The 27,846-nt window shown below is 39.6% G+C and overlaps 1 protein-coding gene across 5 annotated transcripts in view; it reads right to left on the bottom strand.

Moving 5' to 3' along the window:
• Nucleotides 1-20,043, bottom strand: part of sulf1 (sulfatase 1) — a 43,122-nt gene extending 23,079 nt beyond the window's left edge. For 2 of the 5 annotated variants that reach the window (XM_032551045.1, XM_032551040.1), the window contains exons 1-4: nt 19,661-20,042; nt 3,376-3,596; nt 2,557-2,796; nt 2,003-2,154 (exon numbers count right to left, since the gene is read on the bottom strand). In XM_032551045.1, the coding sequence (XP_032406936.1) occupies nt 2,003-2,154; nt 2,557-2,796; nt 3,376-3,550 (567 nt within the window). In that variant the 5' untranslated portion in view covers nt 3,551-3,596; nt 19,661-20,042. Of the gene's footprint in view, nt 1-2,002; nt 2,155-2,556; nt 2,797-3,375; nt 3,673-19,660 lie in introns of all 5 variants that reach the window. The other 3 variants (XM_032551041.1, XM_032551042.1, XM_032551043.1) reach the window with 3 other exon arrangements.
• Between the last annotated feature and the right edge of the window lie 7,803 nt (nt 20,044-27,846).

The raw sequence follows: 27,846 nt of genomic DNA on the forward strand, positions 1-27,846 counted from the left end.
TAATACTTTTGCAAATACAATGAATTATGGGAAATATTACTACAGCAGTCAAACTTTTTATATGGTCTCTGCAAAAACTACAAGCAAGGATGAGTGGATGGACAGATAGATTTTCTGTTATTTTCAAGACTGCATAGGAAAACCTACCTATTCCAATGAGATGTGCTTAACGTGACAAATCATTTCCTTCCCGAAATTGTGATTTTTTTCAGAAATTGGTAATTGTAAAGATGGAGCCCAGCTAAAAAAGTGAAACTAACTGAAGAGCTCACGCCCTCTTCACAATGTGAAATGTGAAATTGTCACAGCAAGCATGTCAAAGCCGTGCCATTTTACAAAAACCTTTATTCCAGTCAGGGTGGCGTCCGGTCTTATTTTTACCTTCACTGTCAGCAACACCCTCAGCTAAAATAAAAATAGGATTAGCACAGTTTCCAATAGCCAACTAACAGTCCTATCTGTAGTCTTGTCATGCTGCTGCTGCTGTTGTTGTTGCCCGACACCAAACAAATGGAAGGGACTCCACGGCTAAGAACAAACACTAAGGGAGATTTCCCAGAAATGTCAGAAGTGGGTTTGGCTGATTCATCTTTTCTTTAATATTACCTTTTTTTTTTATAGTCAGTCCAGTTTTAAAAACTTGGCAGGTACACATGGCCGTAGAGGATGAGGATTACGTGCACATGGCAAAAGCACTGCCATGCCCGGCAGCGCTGCCAGCAACTAAAATCTGAGCCCCTGGTGCTAAAGGGCTCTGGCAGGTCAACAGGAAGTGAAAGTGTCATGGGGAATGCCTGGCCAAGAGCTATAAAAAAGTCACACGGGTGGTGATTATCCCTCTTCACATTTGGAGCTGGCAGTCAAATAGTAAGAATTTGTTAGCGCTACTCCTTTGTCAGAAAAGACGATCGATGTAGGACGGCGTTACTGCATCGAATTTACAAGATTTGCGCAGGAAGGGTTCGGAGCAAGACTTGTGCAAGCTTTCATGACATCAGTGTGCCACATCTGGATTGAAAGACTTCCCCATTTTTATGGCTGTTGTTCTAGTGTCATGGAATCTGAATAAAAGAAGTCCACAGGCAACATGGACAAAGAAAACATTCCCACCAGAACAGTGTCAACTTGAATGAACTCTTTTTCCTACAGACAGAAACTCAGATGGGGTCTAACTGATTTAAACTGCTCAGGATGAACACGCAGCAAGTCACACTGCAGCCAAGACATCCTCTGTGGACTCCCTCAGTGCTCTGAAAAGAGCAGCATTGCCAGGTGGTGGGTGTGAGCAGTAAATTGCAAATATGAAGTCTATTTGGTTCTAAACCACAATTTGATCACCATGTAAATGTCATGTAAACACATCAGTCTCTGCCTTACACCTCAATCCAAAGTTGGCAGAGGAACGGAAGCTCAAACACTTACTTGCTCATCTTTTTTTTTGTTTATCCATAACTGTACAACCCGAAGAGATACTGGCATGGCTCTGTGAAAACAAACTGAAAGCTCCTAAAACATTTGAGGGATGGGGGGATTATTGCAGGAGGCTGTTTGCAGTGCAACCACAGTTCATCTTGTGAACCAGACACTGCAAGTTGAAATTTTACTGTGGTATTTTCCTGCAAAGTCATTTTGCAAAACACAGCATGACATAGGAAAAACAGAAAAAGAGGCAAACAAAATAGATGAAACAACCACTAACCAAAGAGGTGTTTATTGCAAGCAACTTTGTCTTCCCATAAAGCTGCATCTATTTTACACCGTCTAGCTGTTAAGGGTAGGTGCATCTAAAGGCATACCACAAAAAGAGGAGACACCACCTCATCCCAGCTCATTCCCTATAATTCACGATACAGAATTCCCTTCAGTCTGAAAAATGACACAATATTAGGTGGGGGGCTTCTCTGTGTTTATAAGAGATTCCAACCTAACATTTGTCAAGCAAAGCCTTTATTTTAAGTCATAAAGTGAAAAGAAATTGGTGTGAGATAATGAGAACAAATACCTTGGCATAGTCAGCGCCATGTTTCTCCTTGAATCCGTTCCGACAGACAGTGTAATTATAGAAGCGGGAATTTTTGATCAATCCGACCCATTCACGCCACCCAGGCGGAATGTAGCTGCCATTGTACTCGTTGAGGTATTTGCCGAAAAAGGCTGCAGAGATGGGGAGCACAGAGAAGAGAGTTGCTTTAAATACAGTGTTTAACGATGAGTGCATGTTTTCAGTTTCTTTGTAGTTCTTTATGGGTTTTCTGTGTCTCCATCTGCGTGGATGCCTGACATGAGGTTTGTCTCTTTTCCTCTCGAAACCTTAATGTGTTCTGATCCGATCCAAAGTATCAAATCCCATTCAAGGTCTTTTCGAATAATTGGATTCAAAGACCAAACCTAGCTAGTACTGTTATTTTATGTCATCCGCGGCCTATGTCATGCAGCAGAAATTTACTCTGTCAGTATTAAAAAAATAAATGAAAAAAAAGTAAAATAAAAAAATAAAATCAGACTACTCAACTTGGCTACGATAGTCTGGGAGATTAGAATGGTAAGTGCACCAACCTGTCCTGTAACCTGTGTTATTGAGGTAGACCGCAAAGGAGCGTGGCTCATGCTGCGCTTGCCAAGACGGGGAGGAACAGTTCTCATTGTTGGTGTAGGTGTTGTGGTTGTGGACGTACTTTCCCGTCAGCATGGATGACCGTGACGGGCAGCACATCGGTGTGGTGACAAAGGCATTGATAAAACTTGTGCCACCGTCTTCCATTATCTTTCTGGTTTTATTCATCACCTGCAGAGATCCTTAGAGGAAAAAGCAAGGTTACTTTTATTTCTCATTTATTTATACTTGGAGTTCAATTTACTTTTTATAGATACTGTATAATCCTCTAAAAGTATTCTTTGTGGCTGGACATGAAAAGGGCTGTTCATGCCCCTTCAAGTCAGGAGCATAAAAATGATATTTATATTTTTAATCAGTTGTACTTATTTTGTTGAAATCAGATTTTACTTTGAGATTAAATGGGACTCTTTTGTAAATTGGTCAAAGAAGCAAAACTCTTTGATTTGTCAGAGCAATAAAAAGGCTCAATCATTCAAAAGGATGAATTTTTTAAATATTTTATAGGTACTGTGTAGGTAATCCTTTCTGGCTCAGTTTTCTCAGACTAAACCTAATTGAAATGCAGCAGCTGAAAAACCAGATGGTCATTCCCTACTGGTTTATGGTCTGTGTTTAATATTTAATGTAAAGAAGGAGACCATATAAATCTGAAGGCAAATAGCCAGAAAAACAAAGAAAGCAATTAAGATCAAATACAGTGATAAATTTTGTATATTAGCAAATAAATGTGGAGGGGTAAGCTTGCCAGTATTTCTTACCCAACTCTACATCCTGGTCATCGGTCATGATGAGGATGATGTTGGGCCGGATATTTCGGCGGTCCCGCTGGATGCGACCCCTAAGCCCCTGAGCCCTGGTGGTGGTAAAGGCTTGGCTGCCTGGAGTCCAGTCCACAGACAGCAGGACCAGCCAGGAGAGCCAGTGAATTAGCATGCTGTCCAAGAGAACCAGACAGCTAGAGAACTTGATGGGATGATCACTGGAGAGATGGGAGGGAGGAGAGGATGGGTGAGGGCATTTGCCTACATCTTGGTAGATGTTAAGGGCCTAGTTGACTGAGAGAAGACAGAACGAAAAACATGTTAAAACAAGGATGAATGACATAACATGATTAATTTTAAAGTAATTAGAAAAAGGTGGACAGTGTTAAACACTTTTACAAGTCAACTCTATGTAATAGATAAGCCATAAACAAAGAAACAACGACCAATTCCTTGATAATAGCTCTTAAAGGTCTAAAAAATACTTAAACATTTCAAGTAACCACATCAACAAATTGACCTCAGTTACATTTTGGGGGTGAAGTTTCAGGCAAACAAGGCCCACCAAAGACTGAGTACAACTTCTCTTTTTCTAAAAAAGAAAAATTCTGGAACGTTTTCTTCCTCTTTAGGCAACCTCACACATGGAAACTCTTTATCCCGACTGCAGAGCTGTTGTTCAGCTAAATGTGCCGAAACTATGCAATTGGCTGCCCAAACTCAAACACCCACAACTGCTCTTCAATTGGAGCCAATCAGGGCCCACTTTCCACCTGTCACTCAACAGTCAGCCTCACCGCCCCCCACAACTCCCAACTCTCCAACCACCGCCACTTCTACCACCACCACCACCTATCCTGGTGAGTCATGCATGACAGACTTCTGGATGGGGGAGGGAGTTTTGGTGCAGGAGGCGGAGTAAATGGTTCCACCACATTAACTCCAGTGGCTTTGTTGCTAATCACAGATGACCACTCAGTCATCAAAACATGCTGGTGATTGGTTCTCAAAAAAAAAACTCATGCTTGACCAATAACAATTATGTGTAGCTAAGATTATCAGGACGGTAATCTTCAATTTCAATCAAAAATTTAAATAAATGTATAAAAATGTAAATTAATGCTTAATTAGAAAAATGTATTGTAAATATAGACACATTCAGATTATGCCAATTAGCAGGTAGCTTTCAGTGGCAGTAATACATCTGAGAGCTGTATAGCTTGTGGCTGTGAAATGAACCATTGCCCTATGATAATGAGTACTCCATTAATGCTGATGAAAAATGCCTTATGGATAGCAGTCCTGCTGAGTGGCGCCATGCTGCTTCCCATTTTGAGTTAACAGACTGGAAACAAATGGAAGGTCTGCGACACCTGGGTCTGCCCAGGGAGCCTCCGTCCTTACCTTTATTTCCCAAAATCACTCCATCCAAATTATAAATATCATTAATGAGATACCAAAAGATACTCCAGATAAAAATGGAGGCAACATGTCAATTACTTAGGCCTTTAAAGCTGCAGTATGTAACTTCTAAATAAAATATTTTTCTTTATGTTTTCGTTGAAGCTGTCTCCATGTCCTGACAGTATGGTGTGAGAAATTTTTTAGCTTCTCTATGTTCTCCCACTGCTAGTTAGAAACAACCAATCAGAGCTCACAGGTAGGTCTTAGCCCTGTAAGTCACAATCTCGGGTGGCACCGCTCATCCCTGTCCCTCCCCAAACCCCCATTGCTTTCTGCTACCACTACAGGTTTTCCCCCCCATCGGCGGATCTTGTTGTGAATGCTCAAGCGAGTCAGCATAGCCACCGATGACGGTGAATTAACGGTTATCCTGTAACAGTAAGTTGTTTCTCCACCATTAGCATGTTTAGCAAAAATTAAATGAGGTTGAGTGACAGTGTTAAGACCCTCCTCCTGGCTCGGATTGGTTGTTTTCGGTCGGGAGCGGTGCATGTCTTCAGGAGGCAATAATGGCTCAAGGAGGAGGGAGAGGGGATACAGATAGAAGAAATCCAAAATGCAATTTACCTGAAAATTGTAGTATTACAAGATAATCTTATAAGCTACAAAGGATCACTGCTAAAGAGTTGACTGTTTAAAGTACTGGATGAAGGATTGATAACAAAAAGTTGAGTGGAAGGAAATAGTGTGGCAGAAAAGTTCCACAAGCAACAGGGATACTGCAGCCTTCATGGGATTGTGAAGCAATGCCCATTCAGGGGTTTTAAGTGAGATCATGAAGTGTGAACTCCAGCTGGAGTCTTCAAAAGCTGCCATACACAGACGTCTCCATGGACAACTGTCACATTCCTTGTGTTAAGCCGTTTTGAATCAGAAACACCAAAAATGTCTTACCTGGGCCAAGTGGAAAACAGACTGAGCTGTTGCTCAGCAGATAAAAGTACCATTTTCAGATGAAAGAAAAATTAGCCAAAAAACAAAAAAATGGGTGCGACTACAAGTAATAACTTAATCAAAACAGACCAGTGAAACATGAAAATTAACAAGTATTGGACTGAAAAAGGGTGAAAAGCAAAAGAAATGTATATAGTGAAGAAATATTGGCAATCCTAGAATTTACAGGAAAGATTTCAACAGTCTGGCTCCTAGGAATCAATAAAAGAAATTAAGGATAAGATAAGACAGTGAAGCACAGTAATGGCTGATCTGACAGGTTAAAAACACCCTTTGCTAAGTGATGTATCAACAGATGTTCCTCCCAAAATCATGACATATCATGTCATCAAAAAAAAACTTAAGTGAGAAAAGTTATTTTCAGTAACCTTAAAATTGTGGTGTTTATCTTTCACTTCTCCAGTCAGATCTTAGACATGATAAGCGGAGTTCAAACAGTGCTATACTGTTCTGATTTCTGTTTCAGATGAGCTGCGTCTGAGCGAGCCAGTTATCGTGACAGCTCTGTACAAACATTGGTGCCATTTGGCCAAACACTACCCCCCCAAAGTGCAGGGTGGTGGAGCGAACAGGACCTTACACAAACTGCTCCACAAACATATGCAGGCACTAAAATGATACCCAGACACCGGCTTTTCTCCCACAAAAACAATATCCCTTGCCGTTTGGGTCCAAGTCCTCCCACATTATGCAGGAAAGCTTCCCAGAAACAAAGGACACAACTCATCTCTGGAGAAAACTTAAGGCTCTATTTTGGTCAAGCTGTGGAAGATTGGATATCAGCTGTAAGGCAGTCAGTTTGCCAATGTAATCTTCTCACCCAACACCAATTCAGTTTTAGATACCAGTGAATTCCATCAATGGTGCATCCTTACCACTCACAAAATGTCTGATTCAAATATTGTAGAGTGGATGAGGTCAATATCTGCAGTGTTTGAACGGACTGAGATTCAAATGTCAATCAAGTTCACACAGACAAATCAAGTTACGGGTACCAAATGGCTGCCTCACAGTTATCTATCCTAATGTGAAGGCTTCAACTTAGAACCTATCTCTTATGTTAATGGGATATGCAATCAGTCTAGGATTATTTTTACTTTCCATTTTGAAGTACAAACTACATGTCTTGTCAGAACCTGGAAACCAACCATGTCATCTCCCACAACTGTCAAGAACAGTGCCGTAGCAAACAGGCTAATGACAAACAGTTCAGCCAAATAATTTATTGCAAATATTACAACGGTATAAAGGTGCATTGCAGCAAATGCACCTGATTCTGCAATGCACAAGTCACAAAAATTCATCAACAACTTCAGTGTCGGTGTATCACACAACTGAGGCGAGGAGCCCATCTCCAGCGGTCAATGCACGAGAGGCGGGGTACACCCTGGATAGGTCGCCAGTCCATCGCAGGGTAACACAGAGACAGACAGGACAAACAACCATGCAAGCACACACCAATACTTAAACAGAATTTAGAGAGACCAATCAATCTGGCATTCATATTTGTTGACTGTGGGATGAACCCAGAGTACCCAGAGAGAACCCAAGCATTCACAGGGAGAACATGCAAACTCCAGGCAGCTTTTATTTTGCTTAATTCTGTTGCTTGCATCTTTCTTAAATCTATGGTGTATTTTATGTTGCTAAACCACTAAAACAAAAGTAAAATCCCAATTTTTATTTTGAATCAGTCATGAGTTTTCATCATCTAGGACTAAACAGACAAGGAGTCTTAATTTCTGGACAGCACTAGAGGACTAGGGAGCACATTGTTTCTGCTTCCCCTTTGTTTTGAAGGATTAGCTGTAAAGACCCTTTAAATTTGGTCCGTACAGTACTCTGCGTGACTAGAACTTAAAGACGAACAGAACAAACCCAGTAGTAAGGGGGGTTCAAAGGAGTGAAACAACAAGGCCACTTGTTTTCAGGCACACAGCTGCCATATGCTTAAAATATGTGCAATTTTCAGATTAATGACTATCATCACTCAGAGTTTTAGCACATCTCAACCTCATGATAGCAGGAGTTTTCCTACTTTCCTTAGGGAAAATAGCGCTCAGATAATTTTGTTAGAGGAATCTGAAGTTCTGCTCAGTAATTTGCTGCTAACAGGCAGACAGCTTCACTTTCTCTCGCATATAGATGAACATAATAAAGCTGTGGCTTATTTAACCATGTTGGGCAGCCATACTTGTCTGGTTGTACCCTCCAGTCAGGGCCTCAAACCACACACTCCACTGCGCCCTGACCCTCTTCCGACCCCAGCGGTGATACGGCTTTGATGGTGGTTTGTTTAACCTAACCTCAGCAACCAGAGGCTAGCCACACACAGGGGTCAAAAGGGAAAAATGAATGGAAGAGGTTCAATACAGAGGTATGGCATCCTGTAAAAGGTCCGTGTGGGATTGGTCTGTATTTTCCTTCCAGAAATGACAAACAGGTGATGTCTGGCTTAGGTTCTATCCAGACAGCCGTGACAGGATGTACATTTATCAGCTGTCACTGAAAAACAGCAGAAGAAACATAAAAGCATGAAAGCACAAAACAACAGACATGAAAAAGGTCCATCCATCAATGCATAATATATCTGTCCACAGAGCAGGATTGGGCTCAAATGAAGAGTTTTGAACTTTTAGAAGTTCAGGTTCTGAAAATAAGATGCAGGTCAAACTCAAAACAGATCGTCTTATACAGTAAACCATTCTTTTATAGAAATTACTGGTTAGTAGGCCTTTGATAGGCTACTTTAAAGCATTCCCTGCCCATGCTCAAGTCTTTTTAACCATTCTAATTATTGCCAAAAAAGAGGAAAACACATATATCAGCACAGTTTCAATTCTACAGCCTGTGTGTGTTGATAAGAAGTGGAGCTATAAATCAAATGGGAAAGTATTAACAATTAGCTATTAACTTGACTTGGTAAAATTTTAACATGTGACCAGGTGGTCAGAAACTCAAAAACTATCTATTCTGATAAGTGAACACCTCAGGCCTGGTGCAGTCATATGGCAGTGACGACACTCTTCGGTGTTGAAGTTAAATTTGTGGTATGAAAGCTCAAAGTTTGATATTTTTAGCAACGGTGTAGTGTTAAAATTTAAGTTGCATTCAGTAAATATTTAGAGAGCTATTTGACAAAAGGTATTTAAAGGTATTTAAAATGTCAAGACATGTCTGCAGTTCATCCAGGCTGTGAGAGAGCATAATTTTGGCTGATAACAGGAAGGCTAAAATAATTACACCTAAACTGTTGTGTTTTATTATTTTTGGAAGCTCTATGTGGCAAAGCCCTTTTGAAATTCTCAATTAAGATAAGGCTCAACATACTCTAATATACAGAGAGAGCTGTTTTAGTAAAGCCATCTGCTCAAATATTAGCTGATCACTAATATAAGATGTGAAAGCCTGAATAAAATGCTAAATTAGCAATCATTGCATCCTTGTTTCGAAATATAAAAAATATATATTACAGCTCACTTGCATTGTGGAGTCACCACTATTTCTAATATAAATAATTCTAAACCATTTAAAGCAGGAAGGCTGAAAAAAACCCCACTTTTAATCTTGTTTATTTATAGTTAAGAGACATTTCCAAAAAAGATCATCATCGGGCCAAAGCTCTACAAAAAAAAGGGGGTTTTGGAAATCGTCTGCTAGTGTTTTATAAGTGCACATTTTTTTGGGACAGACTTTGATATTAAGTAAAGGAAAAAGACTTTATTTAGTGGTAAAGTAAGTAAGTTAAAAGCATCTCAGATTTCCATTTATTCTTGTTAACTCTGCTTGCCTCATCCACTCACTGGTCAAAAGGAGGAGAATGCAAATCTAATGGCATCGTTTAAATTCTACTGTTCGGCAATAAGCTGTGGAACTAGTAACAATACAGGTCATTCAGCACATCATACTAGAGTGGAGGAAAGCAGAAAAGAGTAATATGCAGTAGCAATAGAGACACAGATGGACCTCAGAAATGCTGCAGGTTAAATAAAACTGAGGAACATTTTTATGTTTGCATCAAACTTCCAAGATTTTAGTCCAGCTTGAGAGCTCCTTCTCCAAGAAGAAAAATTAAGCATTAAATTAATATAGAGGTTTGTCCAAATGTTTCTCTAATATGATGGAATTCAGCTGGTCTGCTGCCATGAGGGCTCATGGGGGCATTTTACACTGAGGAGGGCCTGTGTCAGGACCCGCTGTGCCCAGCAAGCCAAGGGTAGCACATTGTACCCACCAAAACCTGTCTGTTAGCCACACGAACGACTGACTGAACGGAGGCTCTGTCTCTCTGCACTCATTTGGCTGCATGAAGGTACTGGGGAGAAAAAAAAAAACTTGCTGTTTTCAGACTCTTAACTCTACTGATTTGTTTGACCAAAACCTATTCAAGATTTATGACTAAATTCCAGTCGGTAAATGAAGTACAAGATATCCCTCCTCCCCTGTTCCAGCAACTTTATAGCTACACAACTCTTTACTTTGACAGGCAACGTCCTAACAATGTAAAGCTATAGAATTTAAATCTTGGAGCTTCCCACTGACTGGTGTGCGGTGGGTTTGTGGTACGATGGAGGCCACTTTAATGAAGTAGAATGGCCTCAATTCAGTGAAATATGAACCTGTAGCGAGTGCATTCACAGCCATTAGTCTAAGCCCTCTTGTTTCTTTCAGTCCCAGGAAGAAACCCTTTGTAGTGCCAAAGCTGCCAGGCTTCCCCATCAACATCATGACTGCATCTTTATGTATAATTAAATGAATCCTAGTTTAAAATGCTTCAAAGTGGTGATATCTTATACAGCAATGGGGGGCTTGTTTTGAAATCATAAGAGATTTTAGGTACTATAAGAAGGAAATGATTAAAAAACACAAGTCCTCACAGAAATGAAAAGGAGTTTTATTTATTTGTGTGTGGGTGTGTGCTCTGGATTTGTAGGTGGTGTGTGTTTAAACTGAACCAGGCACAAGCTTTGTTTAGTTCTATCCGTCTAAGCAATAAGACGATGCTGGGAAGAATGAATGACTGTGCTTAGTGTCATTAAGTAAAGCTGGAATCACTCAAATACACCCATTCCGTTCAAAGGTTTGATGAAAAACTTGAAATTTAAGGTCAAAATCAAAGTCAGCAGTGCAAATGAATGACAGTGAATATAAGAGGCTTTTACTTTTCCGCAAAAATGTGGAGCTCAAGATCCTAGCCATCTGGAATTACAAAAAGCTAAGGGCAATACCAACACAGCTTGCTCTTAAAGTAAAGGTTATAAGAGGAAATGCAAGTTTAAAATTCTAGAAGGGGACAAAAAGAGGACAAGGAAGAGAAACAACAAAAGGGAAACTCTTCTTTTGATAAGACAAATGCAACTGTAGTTAATGAGGTGATTAACCACAGTTATATGACAAGCTGAAAGAAAGCCAACATGTTAAGAAGAAACAGACCACAGGTTAAACTCATAGAATCTAATTGTATGCCTCTATAAACTTTGCTGAAGTTCCGATTTCTTTCAAAAGTCCCATCAGTCTGAGCAAATGAAGAAAGACCAAGCAGAATGTACTCATGGGTGGCTTTCTTGTCTGTTTGACACATCAAACACACCCCAAATAAATCACTCTCTGCACCACAATAGAAAGCTAAAGCAAATTGCTTCAATGGGTTTCCACTGAGGTAATTGTTAAGAATAAAGAAACCAAGTCAGTTCACCAAGTTTGAGGGATGTTTTCAGTTCACAGCATTCTGACATCAGTTGTACAACTATAGGCACTTCTTTTAACTTGTACAACATTGTTTAAGAGCTTGCACCCAACAGACAAAGAAAACAGCCACATACCTTATAGTGAACACAAGTGATCCAAACCAACATTTAAAGTAATCACTTTAAGAGTCAAGTATACAGCAGGTATGTACTAAAATTCAATATTAACAAATTTTTATCCATGCTTAATGATAACTTCAAAGGTATGGGTCATTGCAAATACAGTATATATTTACTCTATAGTTTAAAAAATTGACAGTTTTTGAATCAAGAATTTCCTGTCCCACTGTTAACCTGGGTTTCAAAGTCCTAATTCGATTCTAGTGACACCCCCAGAGTAACCCGAGTTTGCACTGGCTGTATTTATTATAGAGTATCGCCTCTGCCCCACATGATGCTTTAAATCTTTATTTAGCTAGCTGAACGAAGGCTTCAGCACTAACACTGGCTTAAACGAAAACGAAATGAGCCCATTTATAATTTTTCAAATAGTGAAAAATACAGAAACTTATAGCATGGAAATTAATGAAACTCCATCCTGTCCTCTGAAGTTAATGCTGATTCAAAACTAGGGTGGCATGTCTGTTTACCAGTCAATTGGAGGCTAATTACCTGAGCAGACAGCATTAGTAATTAATCAGTTAACATCACTTTGTTGCTCTCTCACCATAACTATATAAAAGAGAAGAATGACATGGTATATTATTACAAATAAACATCCCTTGAAAATTTGACTAAGGTTATAAGATGTTTATCAGCAATGACCATAACAACAAGCGGAAGGACATTATTGTTGTAGTAGTCAAAATTGTGTCATGAAGCACAATACTGCAGATGAACATCACATGTCACTTTAGATTTAATAAGCATTTTTTTAAGCAGGCGCACTCATTCCACATCCACAGACCTTCAGTCAGAAAGCTGCTGATTAGTGTAGAACTGCTGCTGGCACATGAAACTGAACACCCCTAAAATCTGGAGCATGTGCGGACTTATTCTACAGGAACCATGGGCTAACAGACCATGAGAACCTAGCTCTACGTGACCCTGGACGCCATTAATAAACTTCTCCGAGACTGTGTCATGCAAATGTGATACCGCTCATAAAAATTTATATTTGTTTGATTGCACCTGTGCCACAATGCTGTTCCCTGCCGTCAATGCCCTGGGGCACATATGTATGACTAAATTTGGATATTATGAACTGCGAGTCTGCTGCAGCAGTCACTCAAACAGGCAGCAAGAATTATCTGTCAGACCTGAGCACAGACAGACACAGAGCCTGTAATTTGTACACCAGGAGCTTAGCTTTTCTTTGCCTCTGGCTTTGTGTGTGGTTTTCTGAAGCACGCAGTAACATAATTTGTAATTCAATTAACTTCATACCACTCAGGATAAATTTCACCTCTCAGCACAACATTAAGTCCAAAGAACTGCATCGGCAGGAAGCCTGGTTAGTCTAAACAACATCAAATCGAAAGCTTAAGTATGAAAATGTTTTTAATTTAAACCATTGTTAAAGAAATGTAGTTAATACACTGTACCGGCATGTTAAAGAGACACCGGTCAATGCCAACTTAGGTTGCCACGGGCAACTTGAGAAAAGTAAAGATAATGTGTGTACTGAAATGCTACTCTTGCTCACTGTAAACAAAGCCGCTTTTCAGAATGTAGCGGCTCTACGTCCACATGGCGAATTCTGGTTGATCAAGTGAGAGCAAACAGGACCAGAGGCTAAACGAAGCACATGGTCAAGTCCACACTTTTGAGCAGTTGTACATGTACACACACTTAGGACAGGAGTGAAAGTGCTGGCTGAGGTTGAATGTGTTTGCTCGCTCCAGGGGGAGAATGAAAGAAAGGGAGCAGGGGAGCTGAAACAAACACACGCTGGCTTCTATTAGTCAGGTTGTGGAGTATGGAGGGGTGAGGAAACATTCATCGCTTCTTTACTGCCCCCCCCTCTACCCTTTCTCATCCATCCTACAATCCCCACCCCATTATCTCTCTCCTGGAAAAGCGGTGGATGAAAGGGGACAACCCAGCTACCCCCACAAAACCCCGCGGCAGCACTTCTCGCTCCAATCTCACGCCGACGGATTCTGACGGGTATTTAATTGTACGTGATACAGGCCAGGTTCCTTTCGCTTTCAAATCTAAAACAGATTGCCTCTCCCTGGGGAGGGGATTATTGAACAAGAGACATGAGGAAACAAGGACAGTCCAGCACTCTGGGAGGTGGAAGACCAAGGGGGCAAGCTTGTACAAAGAGTCTGCGTATACATGGCTTTTTCTAAGTTTCTCTTTATATGCGTGTGTGCAAAAAAGATTTCCACCCTTTCTGTTTTAGTTCTAAGGAATTGTGGGCGTGGGCACATGGCTCACCTGAGATGACCATTTTTTCTCCCCTTATCCTTCTTCACCTCTTTATCACTCCTTCACACCTCCCTCTATTTACTCTTGTTCTCTTCTTTATCTCGTCCCTGCTCCACTTCACCCTCCTAACCCGGCTTTCTCCTTCTCCAGGCAAATCCTTCCTCTTACACTCAAACATTACTGATTATAACATCACAAAAAGTAGTCCACCCATAAACAAAATGTCTCTGACTCATTTAAAGACAGCTCAGGGTTCTTTCTGTGTACAACTGACAGTTATGACAAAGCTAGAAGCTAAGCCACTATAAATATGTGGTTGAAACTCTTTAACAAAGTGCTCAGAGTTGGATCAAGGTTTGGAGGAGTAGGATTCTCTCCAAAGATGAGCTAGATGCAATGTTTGCTTGCCCTGACCTTTCTCGCTCAAATGACAGGCTGAACAAACACACTGGGGTATTACTGTGAGCTTCCAAATACCTCAAAAACCCCAACTGTGCGTCTGCGCACATCCAGATACGTATGCATGGCTTGGCTATCACCCTCAAAAGTCAAGGACAATTTGAGTTTGGAGGCAGCTTCGTGGCTGAAACTCTCAAGAAATGTTTGATCAGTAAGATCAACAAGGAAACTGAGAAAGTGTCTGACTCATCTAAACACAGTCTTTCTTGATCCCACATGAATAGAAGCATGCTGTTCAAATACTGGTCATTTGCTGTGATAGGTTGGTGCAATCTACGCCACTGCCACCATGCAATCAGACTAAGGCGAGGAACACTATCATTACGCTGAAGAGATAAATAAGTGGCAGAAGAGAGAGTGGTTGAGGAAATCTTTTAACATTATGGCACACAGGAGAGCACACACAAGCTTAGCTTTTAAAGCTAATGTGCCTAATTATTAGGTGTAGCGTATTACCACAAACTAATCTTTTTTTGATCAAAAAAAGTTGCCCCCAGTTCCCTCCAGTTCTGCATACAGAAGTTCTGTCCAAGTAGAACCAGTTTGAGAAGGTGACAAGTAGCCTTGATAAAAGGAATACATATGCGTATAAATGCCTTTGTATGCAATCATTAGATAAAATTCTTTAGCAATCCTATAATGAGATATGCCAGACTTAGTTTTTCATTTTGTCTCTCATAGTTGAAGTGTACCCATAATGAAAATTACAGACCTCTCTCATCTTTCTAAATCACTATATTGTCACTAACTGAATTAATGTATTTTAATTGAAAACATGTTGCAAATGAGGCTCTTGTAACCAAACTTAATTGTCATGAATAGAAACAAGTCATCGGCAAAGCATTCAACTTAACAGGCACAAATCAGAGAAACTTGCCTAACATTTTTAAAAAATAAATTAGAGGATTGCAGTGTTCTTGAAAGATTAAAAAAACTATTACGCGGTAATTTATTACATCATGAGAGGTGCATTACTCAGAGAAGCTTTGAAGCAGAGATGTCACATTATTAGTCACAATGTCCTTACCACCAACTGATTGAGGGCATTTTCATCTAAACATGTTGCCGATGATGTGCAGGATGAAAGATGCTTTTCCATTTCTGGATTCATTTATTTCCATTTCAGAACTGCCCAAATTTTACCCTCTCAAAAAAAAAAACAATTAAAAAAAAAAACCCCTCAGTCAAATCTAAGATCTATCAGAGTACGGTCAGATAGAAAAGCTAAATTATGGCATGAGTCAAAGGTTGGAGTTCAATTACAGAAGAGAATGAATGCTTATAAGTGTTCATAATGAGGTGTTTGTTATTTAATAAGTTTTTAAATCAAGATGTCAGTATATCTGTCACTGTATATTACCACCATGTGATTTAGTGTATTTTGGCAAAATACATAAAGCAGAAAATACTTTGGATGAAACCGTCTATTCTTTATCCTGAATCCATTTATTTATATTTCAAAATTAGCTGAACCTGACTTTTATGAGCCACAGAAAGTAATCTGCAAACCATTATATTTTACTTCATTAAAAATTATACTTTATTGTAAAACAGAGAATCTTGCCTAATATATATTTTTTTCAAATTCAAATGTGATATTTGTCAATGTAACAGCTTAAGAGGGTAAAAACTGACATGCCTTTAAAGGCCAGAGTTCACTTAAGAATAAAGATAAACACTTTTAATATTGCTCGTTGGTTGATGAAATGTAGGTTATTTACAGAACTGGAAAGGCAAATATATTGGGATCAAATACATGTTGTGGAAAATGCTCTGGATGAAACATTTTTCTCTGGTTCTGGTTCTGTTTATTTCCAATTCAAAATTCTCCCAAATTAACTCTCATAAATATGGAGAATTCATCTCAGTATTATTCGGAGATCTTTTGAGGCAAATGTGTTTTGTTTATTTGGTTTTGCTTTGAGGTACAGTAGATTAGCATAAGCTAAATATATTTTGGTCTAAACCCTGTTGAACATGAAATGCTTTTCTAGTTCTGCATCCATTTATTTCTTTTACAAATGTATTAAAAGTTCATTCCTGTGAATTAAAAAGAAATACATTTGTAATTTGCTATAATTTTACAGTAATGCTATTTAATTTAAATGTTAGATTTGTTTTATAAAAGTAAGTCAATAAATAAATTAAAAAATATATGTAACGGTAAAATATGGATGTAAAGTATTTGACCACTTCTGGGTGTATTTATTCCCATCCCAAAATTCTCCAAACTTTTCTTGCTTGAACACTCTAAAGTCATCTGCAAAGTGTTTAATTTTATTGCCTAGCAATTTTAGAAGCCAGATGTAAAATCTGCTGCTAAAAAGGTAGATTGTAGGATGTAAAATGTAGAATTAAAACAAAAACAGGTTAGAATTCAGTTGATGATGACGACAAATAATTTTTTTCAGAGTCATTAGACGGTAATATTTGTTTTTGACATCTTGGAAATCTTGATTCACTGCATTTGGCATTTAAAGGCCACATGCCTTCTGTTTGTGGAAACGCTTAAAGCCACAGACTCCGCCGACTCTTCTTCCATTGGACTCAGTCACTCAGCGTCCTTATCAGGAGAACAAATTACTCCACTTATTACCTTCACACGCACACCCCCCCACACACATACATGCACACACACAGATTCCCAAGTAGATCTCAAGGATGGCAAAGCTGCTACTGGAACAACGTTTGTCTTGGCGAGTGCCTTTCCCTCTCAGAATCTAATTATTTGCAGCAGCTGCTTGTGCTCTTGTTTGTAGCACAGAAAAGCTAAAAACTCTTTAAACTCTTCTCCTCTCCTCTGAGCTGGCAGGAAACTCAGTGTTTTGAAACCCCCCCGAAGTCGATTCACTGTGCCCTGGGAAGGCTAATCAGAAATTGAATCCAAACACTGCCGGGTGAAACTCGAGTGAGGTGTTGGGTTTGTAGATCAGTCCTGTCATGACTGAAATTTTGAGGTAAAAAAGGCTCTCCATCACTTTCTACACTTGCCTTTCAGTAACACGCTCCGACAGTGCCAAAGCATTGAAATGAAGGCCAACGGTTTTACAGTTATTGTGCCCAATACAAGCCACCGACTCTGAATGGAGCCACATCATAACTTTGCCATTTAGTAAATCTAGGTCAGGGGATAAATGCTCTGAGCTTTGGTGGACTGTTGACTGATTGGATACAGGAAACTTTTTTTACTTGATCAATAAAATAAGTCTAAGTTAATATTATAGACTTAGGTTAAAACTTAGAACTGAATAGACACGAGTTACACCTTTATATTCCCTCTCAGATTACTAAAAAAAAAGGAAAAAAAATCTGGCATATCTTGCACCACACTTAAGAAAATGTTATCTTTATTAGCATGTGTCACAATTTGTAAGCTAATTTGGGGAACATTCATTTTTTTCCCCTCTCAATCATATGCCTACCTATTATTCACTGAACTACTTGTAGCCCACGTTGACAATCTTATGGGGGTACTTTTAAATTCTCCAAGTATCAAGCAGCGAGTGTAGCTACGGCTGGTTTACCAAGATAAACACACAATCTCACACAACAGCAGCTTTCACCCATACAACACCCCTCTCCTCTCTCAGACTTTCACAGCTGCACAATCTCCATTTACAAAACACCTCACGCACGGTGCCTGGAGCTGGGTATAAATATTATACATCATATTGCCACTTCACTGGCAGGTCACTCTTCTCACTTGACTTGACTTAAATAGCCAACATGAGTAGTACATTCCCCCAACTTGCTGCATCTCTGCGCACTTTTGACAGTCTCTCCAGAGACAACGACTCATCTATTTAGTCTTTGCTGACACAATTTGCCAGAATTGCTCTCGGGGAGAAGATTTATTAAAGAACTTATCCCGACTGAAGGGATATGGAAGTGGCACCCAAAGTTTTTGAGGGACTACACTGACTATAGTCAGTATAATCTGAGATGTCTTAGTCAAAGATGTGCAAAGAGTTAAGCACATCTTTGACATTAGAAAAAGGTTCACAATTCAGTAATAATTCAATTAGAAATACTCCAATGTTTTGCCATCTGATATCCGTTATCAGTTTTCTTTTAAGTTGGATTTTTTCTCTCAAATACAATGGTGTCGAAAGTCAGTCATCAAGAGTTTATATCTGGCAAGATTCAGTACTTCTCCTAGTTCAACACATCTGACTCAAATGATGATGAATCATTAACAGGCCTACGCAGAACTTGTCGAGGAGGTAGTTGGACCATTTCAATCAGTTTTGTTGACGTAAAGACGGATCTAAAACTGCGAGGACACCAAGCATGGAGGACTGGAGACGGACAGGCATGCTCTAAAATCTAATGTTACTGAGGTGTGTAAAAAAAAAAGTGTACTGCAGGTTTCTTGACAGAATCCAATAAAACATGAAGGAATTTCACGATTTTCCTCATTTATGCACATTTCACAGATTTTTATTTTATTCAAAGAGTACAAGCTATTGGTTGGCGTGGTTGTTGGATGTTTTTAGTACCGATACATTATTGTACAGTAACTGATCAGAGTCAACCGATAGAGAATTGGCAGCTTGATTGGTGTGCCTCTAAGTATAATTATTCAGAATCGCTATAACAATAAGACACAGGGAAGAAAAAAAGTTTTCTTTCTACTCTCTCTCTCTCTCCATCACATCACAACACTCATCTGCTTCAGCAGGGAAACCGATGCTATTTTGCACTATTTGTTTGAGTGATACAATGTCATGATATTTTGACAAAAATAAACTTATAGCATATTGTCTGACTCTTATAATGTGTTATGAAATGATGTAAAGAGAGCAATTACATAAAAATATGGATTTTACAGCTAAGGAAATATAATCAAACATCGAGGTCTCTAGTTTTCTTAATGAGAAAAGATTTATTACATTCACTGAAGCTAAGATTCAGTTTTAAGACCTTATGCTTTAGGCAAACTGAAATTTTAACAGGTGAATGCTTTTGCATTGGGGAAAAAATGATATTAATGGAATGTGGTGCCCTCTAATCCCTTGAGACAGAGGAATTTGCGACGGAGGGAATTCCTGTCATTCAGGGGGAAAACTATGAAAACCTTGCACACACACACGCACACAAGGGCTGCGGTACAAGCAGTACACAGACAGACTGCGAAAACAGCGCTGCCCACTGCCACTACATATCTCTTCTTACAGAGTCAGACTGTTAACTGAGTCACAGATGTTCTGCAAATGCTTTACAGAAGAGGGGAGAAATTCTGAAAAACTAAATTAAGAAATAGTGGGAAAGTTGTGTAGTACCTGGTAGGCAGTAGGCAAGGAGTCCTGTCTGAGCTTTATCCTCACGTTCTTCACCAGACCTTCCTTTCCTCGTGGAGGAGTTTGTCTCCTGGTGCTGGGATTTTGAGTTTCAAGTGTAGAAGGAGGAGGAGGGGGGGGGGACCACACAGCTCCTGGAAGACAACCTCTCTCCTCTAATCCTCGCTCCGATGTGATGACACTCTCTAACCTCGACCATCTGTTGAAACACGTCCCGGAGAAGTCAGCACCACGCTTGTGTCAAGAGCCCCACTCCCCCTACCCAATCACAATCCGGCTGCTGGGTGGCTCCTCACTGCCAGGAGGCAGGGACAAGGACACGGGACAGCGCAGAGAGGGAGAGACAGACGCACACACTCACACACACGCAGTACCACCCCCACCTTGTATGGACACTATGAACTGAGAGCAAGAAAACCCCCCAGTCATCGTAACCCGAGAGGCAACGTAGACCAACAGGAAGAGCGAGAGGAGTGGAAACGGGAGCTATGGGAGGGGAGCAGGAGTTGCAAGAGAAAAAAAAAAAAGAGGACACATTCAAACAGTAGAGGCAGAAAAGGATAAACTATTTGTTTCATCTATGTCATTCTGATGAAAATATTAGAGTGCGGCACACACACAAACTATTTCACCCCTAGTATATTGACCTTTCCACCTCCCACTCCTCTCTCAGCAGTCACAGGGTATGTGGTCCTGAGAATAAAAGTTACAAATGCCATAAAAACCCCCATTGGCTTCATGGTGGGAATGCTGTTGGCACTAAACTGTTACATCTGCAGGCACAGGAGCGCTCGCACCTTAGTGTGATAAATTCTTACAGTCCCCAGGCTGCATTCCTGCCCCTCACCACCTTTTGCCTTGAATTAGAAGGAAGGTTAGAGGAGGAGACAATAAAATTACTAAGCTAAAGTAAGAGTGAGAAATTATCAGAGATAAGAAATCACAGTTTGATTAATTACTTCCAGCACCATTACTGCAGCATTAATTCAGCATTGTGGAAAGACAAAGAAAAAAATTAGGTGAGAAAGCTGTTGCCTTAATCATTTAGTAGAACCACTGTGCCACTTAAGGACCCATTACAGGAGGATTATGAGGAACTGATGATATTAAGGAGTGACTTCACAGGCAAGCACTCATAAGACAATTTCCCCCTTGAAAAGGAACATCATCAACAGTGAGTTAATCAAAGGTGTTAAATACAAAAAAACTAAAAACTAAAATAAATAAACAACTTTTTAAAGGGTTTCTTTCTATTCTATAAAAAACAATCTCTGTTTGAAGTTGTTTTTTGAGAAATACTGGAAAAGCAGCAATCAGAAATTGTATTAATTGAGAGTCTTTTATAAGTTTTTATAAAATGGAGATTTTTTTTTTTTTTACATTTTCTTCATTCTAGTGTATTCAACTCCATCCTCAAATCCCAACACAACCACAAAATTCGGCATTACTGGCAACCCATACAGAACTGACTAATCAGTGGCAGAGATCTCAGGGTTTGCAGTTCAAAAGAAGTTCAAAGACAGTTTCTTCTCGCTTCCAAATGTTCAAAAAAGTATCACAACAATACAAGAACAGAGTTATATTACGTAGGACAGCTTTGTTTTATTCATGCCGACCACAGAAGCATTTCACTTTTTCTCAAATTGCACACACCTTTTTAGTGGCTTTGGAAATAAACACTTAAACTGTTGCTGGTCAGTGCAGAACAAGCAGGCAGGAAAACGACTCAAAAGAAAGAGTTGACTGGATTGGATATTTTCCAGCTGTTCCTATCGAAACCTGATTTATTTTTTCTTTTTAAAGAAAAAAAGTAATATCTTCATCACATTTTCAGCAGTGGTATGTTTTCATTTTCACGGACATCATGCCCATGATTTTGGTTTCTTTTGTTTCCAGTTCAACCAACTGTTCCCAAGGCAATCAACGTCCATTTAGAACAGCTTTGTTTTATGCCCGACTTTTACCAGTATAAACAACAAAAACAGCAAAAGTACAAAATGGCTTAAGATTAAATAGAGCACCAGCACAAGTTCAGCTTTCCATTATAGCAGCCTGAATGAACAAATAAAATACTTCATTTCAGTTTGTCCATCTCCAATAAATTACTCCTTTATAACAAACTAAGTATCTTTTCAGTCTTCATCCAAAGTAAAATAAAATAAAAAACTTCCACACTGAAGTTGAAAATTCAACTGATTCCACTCACTAACCAATCTCTTTATGTCTCTAATAAACACCAGTAGATTCAGATAAATTTACGGTCATTAGTAAATACTTTCAATATTTTTTTCCATTTTCCTAATTATATATAGACCCAAAACCCTCTAAACCTTTTCTTTAGTCACAAAAAAAGTCCTATGTCATGCAGTGATATCCCCAGGATCCATGTGGATCAGTGTTATAGCTTTATTTAAAAATAAGACCTAAAAAAAAGCACAAAGATAGAGTCGTCCTTTAAAGTCGATGCTCAAAGTTATGTTCCCCTTAGGCGTACATTAAACTAAATAAGACCACATGAAACTTTCACCAGCTTGTACTGATGTTGGAAACAGAGACAGCAGTGAGAATGAGTCAGGCCCTTGGGGAGAAAAAAAGTGCTCAAATTAGATTAGCTAAATTCACAAAGACCGTCCCCTCGGCCCCTCCTGCATGGCTACACACAGCCTAACCCACACCTCCAACCCCAAGCCCCATTCTCACGGCCGAGAGGTTTCCAAAAGGGCCTGCAGGACGGCCAGAGGCGACCAAGATCTCTGTTCTCTTTACTGGATTAAAGGTGGCTGGCGCACTGGGGGAGAGGGGCACATCTGTAAACATCTTAAATCCACACAAACTAAGAAGAAACGAGGCTCTGTTTCAATAGAGAAAACATCCAAGTAAGTCCTTCATGCCTTTAAGATTTTATTGCTTGCTGGCATTTTGATTTATTCAAAGGCATATCATCCTTTTTCTGATTTAATCTTTGTTTTCCATTTTCACAACCACCGATGGGCACAAAGGCAAAAGCAGGAGGAGGCCTTTAAAATTGGACCTTATAAATGACTGAATGACCTGCAGGGGTTCAGCAGTACCCCCATTCACTCTTCTCTCTGCATGCTTACTTCAAAGAGTTTTCCAAAAGCCCACCACATGGTTATCTTAACATCTGACATAAAGTTGCCATTAAACTGAATGATTTCCCCTTATTTTATATTTCTCTGATTGGGTCTCTCATATAGTAGCTCATTTGTCTTGTGCTCCATTATTAAGCTGAACCCAGGCTTTCACTGACCCCCCCGCCCCTCCTCCCACCTCTAAACTGCCTCCTTCCAGCTCTCCAGTCATCGGTTGGGCTTGCAGGTGCAGGCAGAGGCCGATGTTGGGGGGCTCCTCGGTTCACTAGCCCCATTCTCCATGGCTGAATGAGATACATCGGGGCTGTCATAGCTATGATTCAGCCTCTGTGCCAGTGTAGCCTGCCAAAGCGGAGGCTTTCGGGATGCAGCCATAACATGAGTGAGTGACAGAGTCTAACTCTGCATAGCATGAGTAAAGAGCTCCGACACTACAGCTTGTGATAAGTAATGAATTGTTTAACTAGACAGAGTTAACAATGTTGCATGGTGATAATACATGTTGTGATAATACATTTGCAATATTTTGTGATCCCCAAGTTGCATCCTAAAAGGTGAACTAAATCGCTACAAACTCCAAGCATCGGTCTCACACTCTGGCAGAAATTACAAATTTGTTGGACTGACCAACAGAAAAGACAGTTCACCACTAAGACTCTCCACCTGGCTCTGATTGGCTGTTTCATATGGAGTCGTGTATTTCTGCAGTTAGCACTGGGAACACTGGGAAATAGCAGAGAAGCTCAGTTTTTTTCTGTCACATCCTATACTGTCATGACAGTGACAGTTTGGACATGTACTGTATGTAAAAATAATAATAATAATAAAAAAATCATAAACTTTGCATCTTCAGCTTTAGCCACAATTACATACCAAAACCTATTATGTATTTTAATATGTAAAAATACACAAGACCTCCAACTATTTTGGAGGGAGTCATACCAATGTTTCCAAAATATCAATGTACATCTTACTTCACCATAAAAGAAAACCCTGAACAGTTTTAAATATTAAACTAGATATGTTTCTGCATTTTTTAAATTGTTATTACTAAAACTTTATCTCATTCAGTCACATTCATCCTTTGCCCAGGTGCCAACACAATAACATAATGGGAATAATGGGAGCTTTAATTTCCTGAAGACCCCCTTAGTACTGGTGAATCCCTTACTAGCTGTGATCAAACAATCACAACATCAAACTCTTTAAATTGTTAAACTTGTTCTTTATTCTGTTTCAGGGCCCTCACAGCTGTCTTTAACAATGGAACAAACAACTTTTCATGCTTTCGCAGCTTTTCTTGGCCGATTGTTATAGGACATGATCCCATCTGGAGCTGTACCTTGTAGCTACAGAACAAGAATTGATTTTGACCTCTCAGAATATCTTTCCCACTTGAAAACAAAAAAAAAGAATCACCTGTAGCTACAAATCAACAGTATCCCCTCTACTAAACAATAATGCATTCAACAATACAATCAATTTCTCTGAGTAGTTGTTACATCAAAGTCCTCAAGCAGTTTCTGGAAAACTTAAATAAGTTGCACTTAAAAAAATAAAATAAAAATCAGCTCAAAAGGTATTTGCTTACACTAGTACTGTTTAACACTTTGTTGACCGCTAAAAAGTTTGAACCCTGGAAGACATGAGGAGAAAAAAAAAGCAGTGATTGTTGCTGCAAAGTTAGAGTCCTGCTCCTTCCTGCGAGAGGCTTGTGAAAGTCTCATCCTCAACAGGGTTTTGCCCCGCTTCCGGAAGCCTAACTTTCTAATCCTCTCAGGCGAGAAGGTGAAAGGCAGGAACAAGGAGAAAAAGAAGGGGGGCATTCAATGGGTCGGAAGGGGCTATGTATACTACTACATCCAAAATGCCTGGTTGAAAATAATCCTATAAAGCATGCCGCCGGTAGCCTGTGGAGAGTGAATATGAGGATTTGCGTTGAGCAGATTGGCTGTTCAGTTGTCTCCTTAGAGGCATGATGAAGGCAGACCTTCAGCTGTCAGTAGCCGATCGAGACAGCCTTACAAAAATCCTCAGTTTCAATAAATAAATACATAACAGCTGTTACACAAACTTAGCAGCAGCAGCACCGATGTCCACATGGCAAACTTGGCACACAGGCCACCTTCATTAGAATACAAACTTTGTTTCCATGGCTAGAAAGATGAAACACAGGGATGTGACTGTGGCTTTTTAACAGGGACTTGTTGGGTTACTGGACATGGGGGGGGAAGCAGCGAGCCTGCATGTTATTTGTGATTCGCACGCGGGTGGGAAGAGAAGTCTTTCAATCTGTGGCTGGACCCTGTTTCTTCTTACTTGGAGAAAAATCAGGAATATGAATGGTTTCAACCACATGACCCAAATTAAGGGCCACACAGCGCCACTGATCATTTATATAGGAATAAACTCAAGAGCACAGTAATCCCCTGAACTGAGTTTATTTGAACTTTATTTAAGCTTATTTTACTTCCCTGGGTCTTTCCCTCATAAACCAACCTCTTTACCATCAGTTTTTTTGTTGCTTTATGTCAACATTCATTTATCCCCACTCTGAGAACAGGTTTTTTTTTTCCCCAACTGTAAGACTCAAGAAGGACAGCTTTCAAGAGGAAAGACCAAAGGAGTCAGGTCTCAAACAGGTGCAAATTCCAGTAATGCCTCCGCACACTTGGACACTATTGTGTCTATAAAACTCGGCCAAGCAGTGCATTGAAGGTTATACCAAGCAGAGAGGTCTGACAGGTACACCTGCTTTCATTCACCAGGAGAAATTGTTTTTCATATTTAATTTGTGTGTGGGAATGTGTCAATTTGAGTCTGGGGGACTGTAAAAAAAGTTCACTATCAATATAGACATGGCTTAAAGTTGTAGGCCTCCATAAGATTTAATTTGACAAAATGTTCTGCTTCAGATATTTTAAGTTTGTGGTTTTTGTTGCACTGAAGTTCAACAATAAACATCAAAATTTCTGCAATTTGCTGTAATATATTGGACATCAGCTTCTAGGCCTCCTCCTGGTGACACATTCTTGCTTTACTGTAAATTTTAAATCACTCTGCATTACCACAAGTAATGTTGCACAAGTAGCAACATTATGCTTTAGCTTAATCAACTTAGAAGATCAACTCACTTGTTGTGCTTTCATTGCTGCCTGCTATCCTTTTTCCTTTTCTTTTTTTGTACCCATCCAGGGGATCTTTTTGTGGGCTCTAGTGTCCCTTATATGAAAGTACGCTGACAGGAAAGGGGGAAGACATGCAGCAAATATCGTCGGGTCCGGGAGTCGTACCCGCGACAGCCGCGTCGAGGACTCAAGGCCTCCAAACATGGGTCGCGCTAACCACTACGCCACCACGGCATGCCCACTACCTGCTATCCTTAAATTTGGTGGTGATTCTACAAACAATTTCTTTAGTCAGCATCCCTACCTGGAGCTCCTCTGATGCAAAGATGATAACGGCAACAAAACATGTTGCAACATATTTTTGTGAAGGTAATCATAGTTAATAAATTATATTTTCAAGCACCACTTGGCTCTAAATAAACTATTCTTTTCTTCCACAGGTCATCATCAAAATTATCTAGCAAGCTAATTTGTGTTAGGGCTAATACAAGCTTAAAACACGCTGCGAGTAAATTTCTTGATTTAATGCGAGTATTTGGTGTTGCAATCAATGCAAACAGCCACAATAAAAGACCAAACAAACATTTGTGATCTTCTGGTTTCCAGGTTCAAAGCTTTTGGCCAAAAAAACAACCTGAGCCAATTCCAAAAACAAATTCATAGCCAGAAGTTGTGTGGGTGGGTGGTCATTCATTTAAAGAAAACTCCTGATAATCCATTTAAGGAGAATAACTTCCTTTAGTACTTGGGAACTGTCAGAAAGTATGTCAGAAAAACTGAAAAGACAGTATAGAGAAGGAGGTTAACGTTTATTTTCTGTGTGGTCCTCAGTGGCTGCAGAGAGCAAAATACAGACAAAGCTTTTCTTTTTTTTTTTTTAAATAAAAAAAAAAGACAAAAAAAACTTAGATCTCTGCAAACATGTCTGGGGTCCTTTGCTTCACTTTGTGACTGTACTGTTTGGCAGATAATTACCTCTTTGTTAAGGGTTTTAGAAAGGCTCCCCTGACCAGGAGCCAAACTGCCTTTCTTAGGGTGTGAGTGAGAGTACACGTGCTTGAATATGCATGAGAGGAGTGATGGGCCTTCTGATCTATTCAATGCTGCTTAGCTGGCCTTGTCCTCTTTTGACAAGGCGGCGGCATACGGTGCTATTCTCATTTATTGGCACCCGTGGTAAAGCTGTGGAAAAAAAGTCTGAAAATAAATTCAGCTTTTTTAGCAGCAGCATATACTCTCACCGGAAAAAATATAAAGTACATTCAAACAAATTAGATATACTGCTAAGAAAATTAACAAAATCACTAACTATCTTTAAAATTGGTAGCCATACCCAGTGTTAAGTGCGCTAGAGGATATGCTATTTAAATTGTTTTTTTCTTTTCCAAACATCCTTAGAAGCTTGGACTGAATTGTATTATGAATTCTTTTTCTAAATAAAAACTAAATTTTTAAATCAAAATCCAGTCCTCTGTTAGAAAACATAATGTATATCGTCAGTCACTCAGATGGATAATGACTCAAAACATTTCACCCAATGAAGACAGAAATCTCCCCACAGAAACAATATTCAATGACCCCCAAAAGTCACAATGCCACACACTACAGAAATCTGACAAAGAAACAAAAAAAGAAAGGAGAGCATGAAAGCATGAACAGGTAACCATGTCAAGAGCCCCAGTGTCTGCAAGCACAGACTTCATTAAACACCAAGCTGTGTTCCATAAGGAAACAGGGTTGTTCAATGTGTTAATGGCAGAGGTGATAAAATTGCTAATATGCACAGACATAAAATGACAGAATTGCAGAAAGAAAGGTATTCTTCACGAGGTCCATGTCAAGTCTGAACATAATCAAAACTGGAGGTAGCGATCTAAAAGCCTCTACATAGTCTGGCAAATTCGATACAGATTCAGTTTTTAAAACT

The sequence above is a fragment of the Xiphophorus hellerii genome, chromosome 21, assembly GCF_003331165.1.
Source record: "Xiphophorus hellerii strain 12219 chromosome 21, Xiphophorus_hellerii-4.1, whole genome shotgun sequence".
NCBI classification, from domain to species: Eukaryota; Metazoa; Chordata; class Actinopteri; order Cyprinodontiformes; family Poeciliidae; genus Xiphophorus; species Xiphophorus hellerii.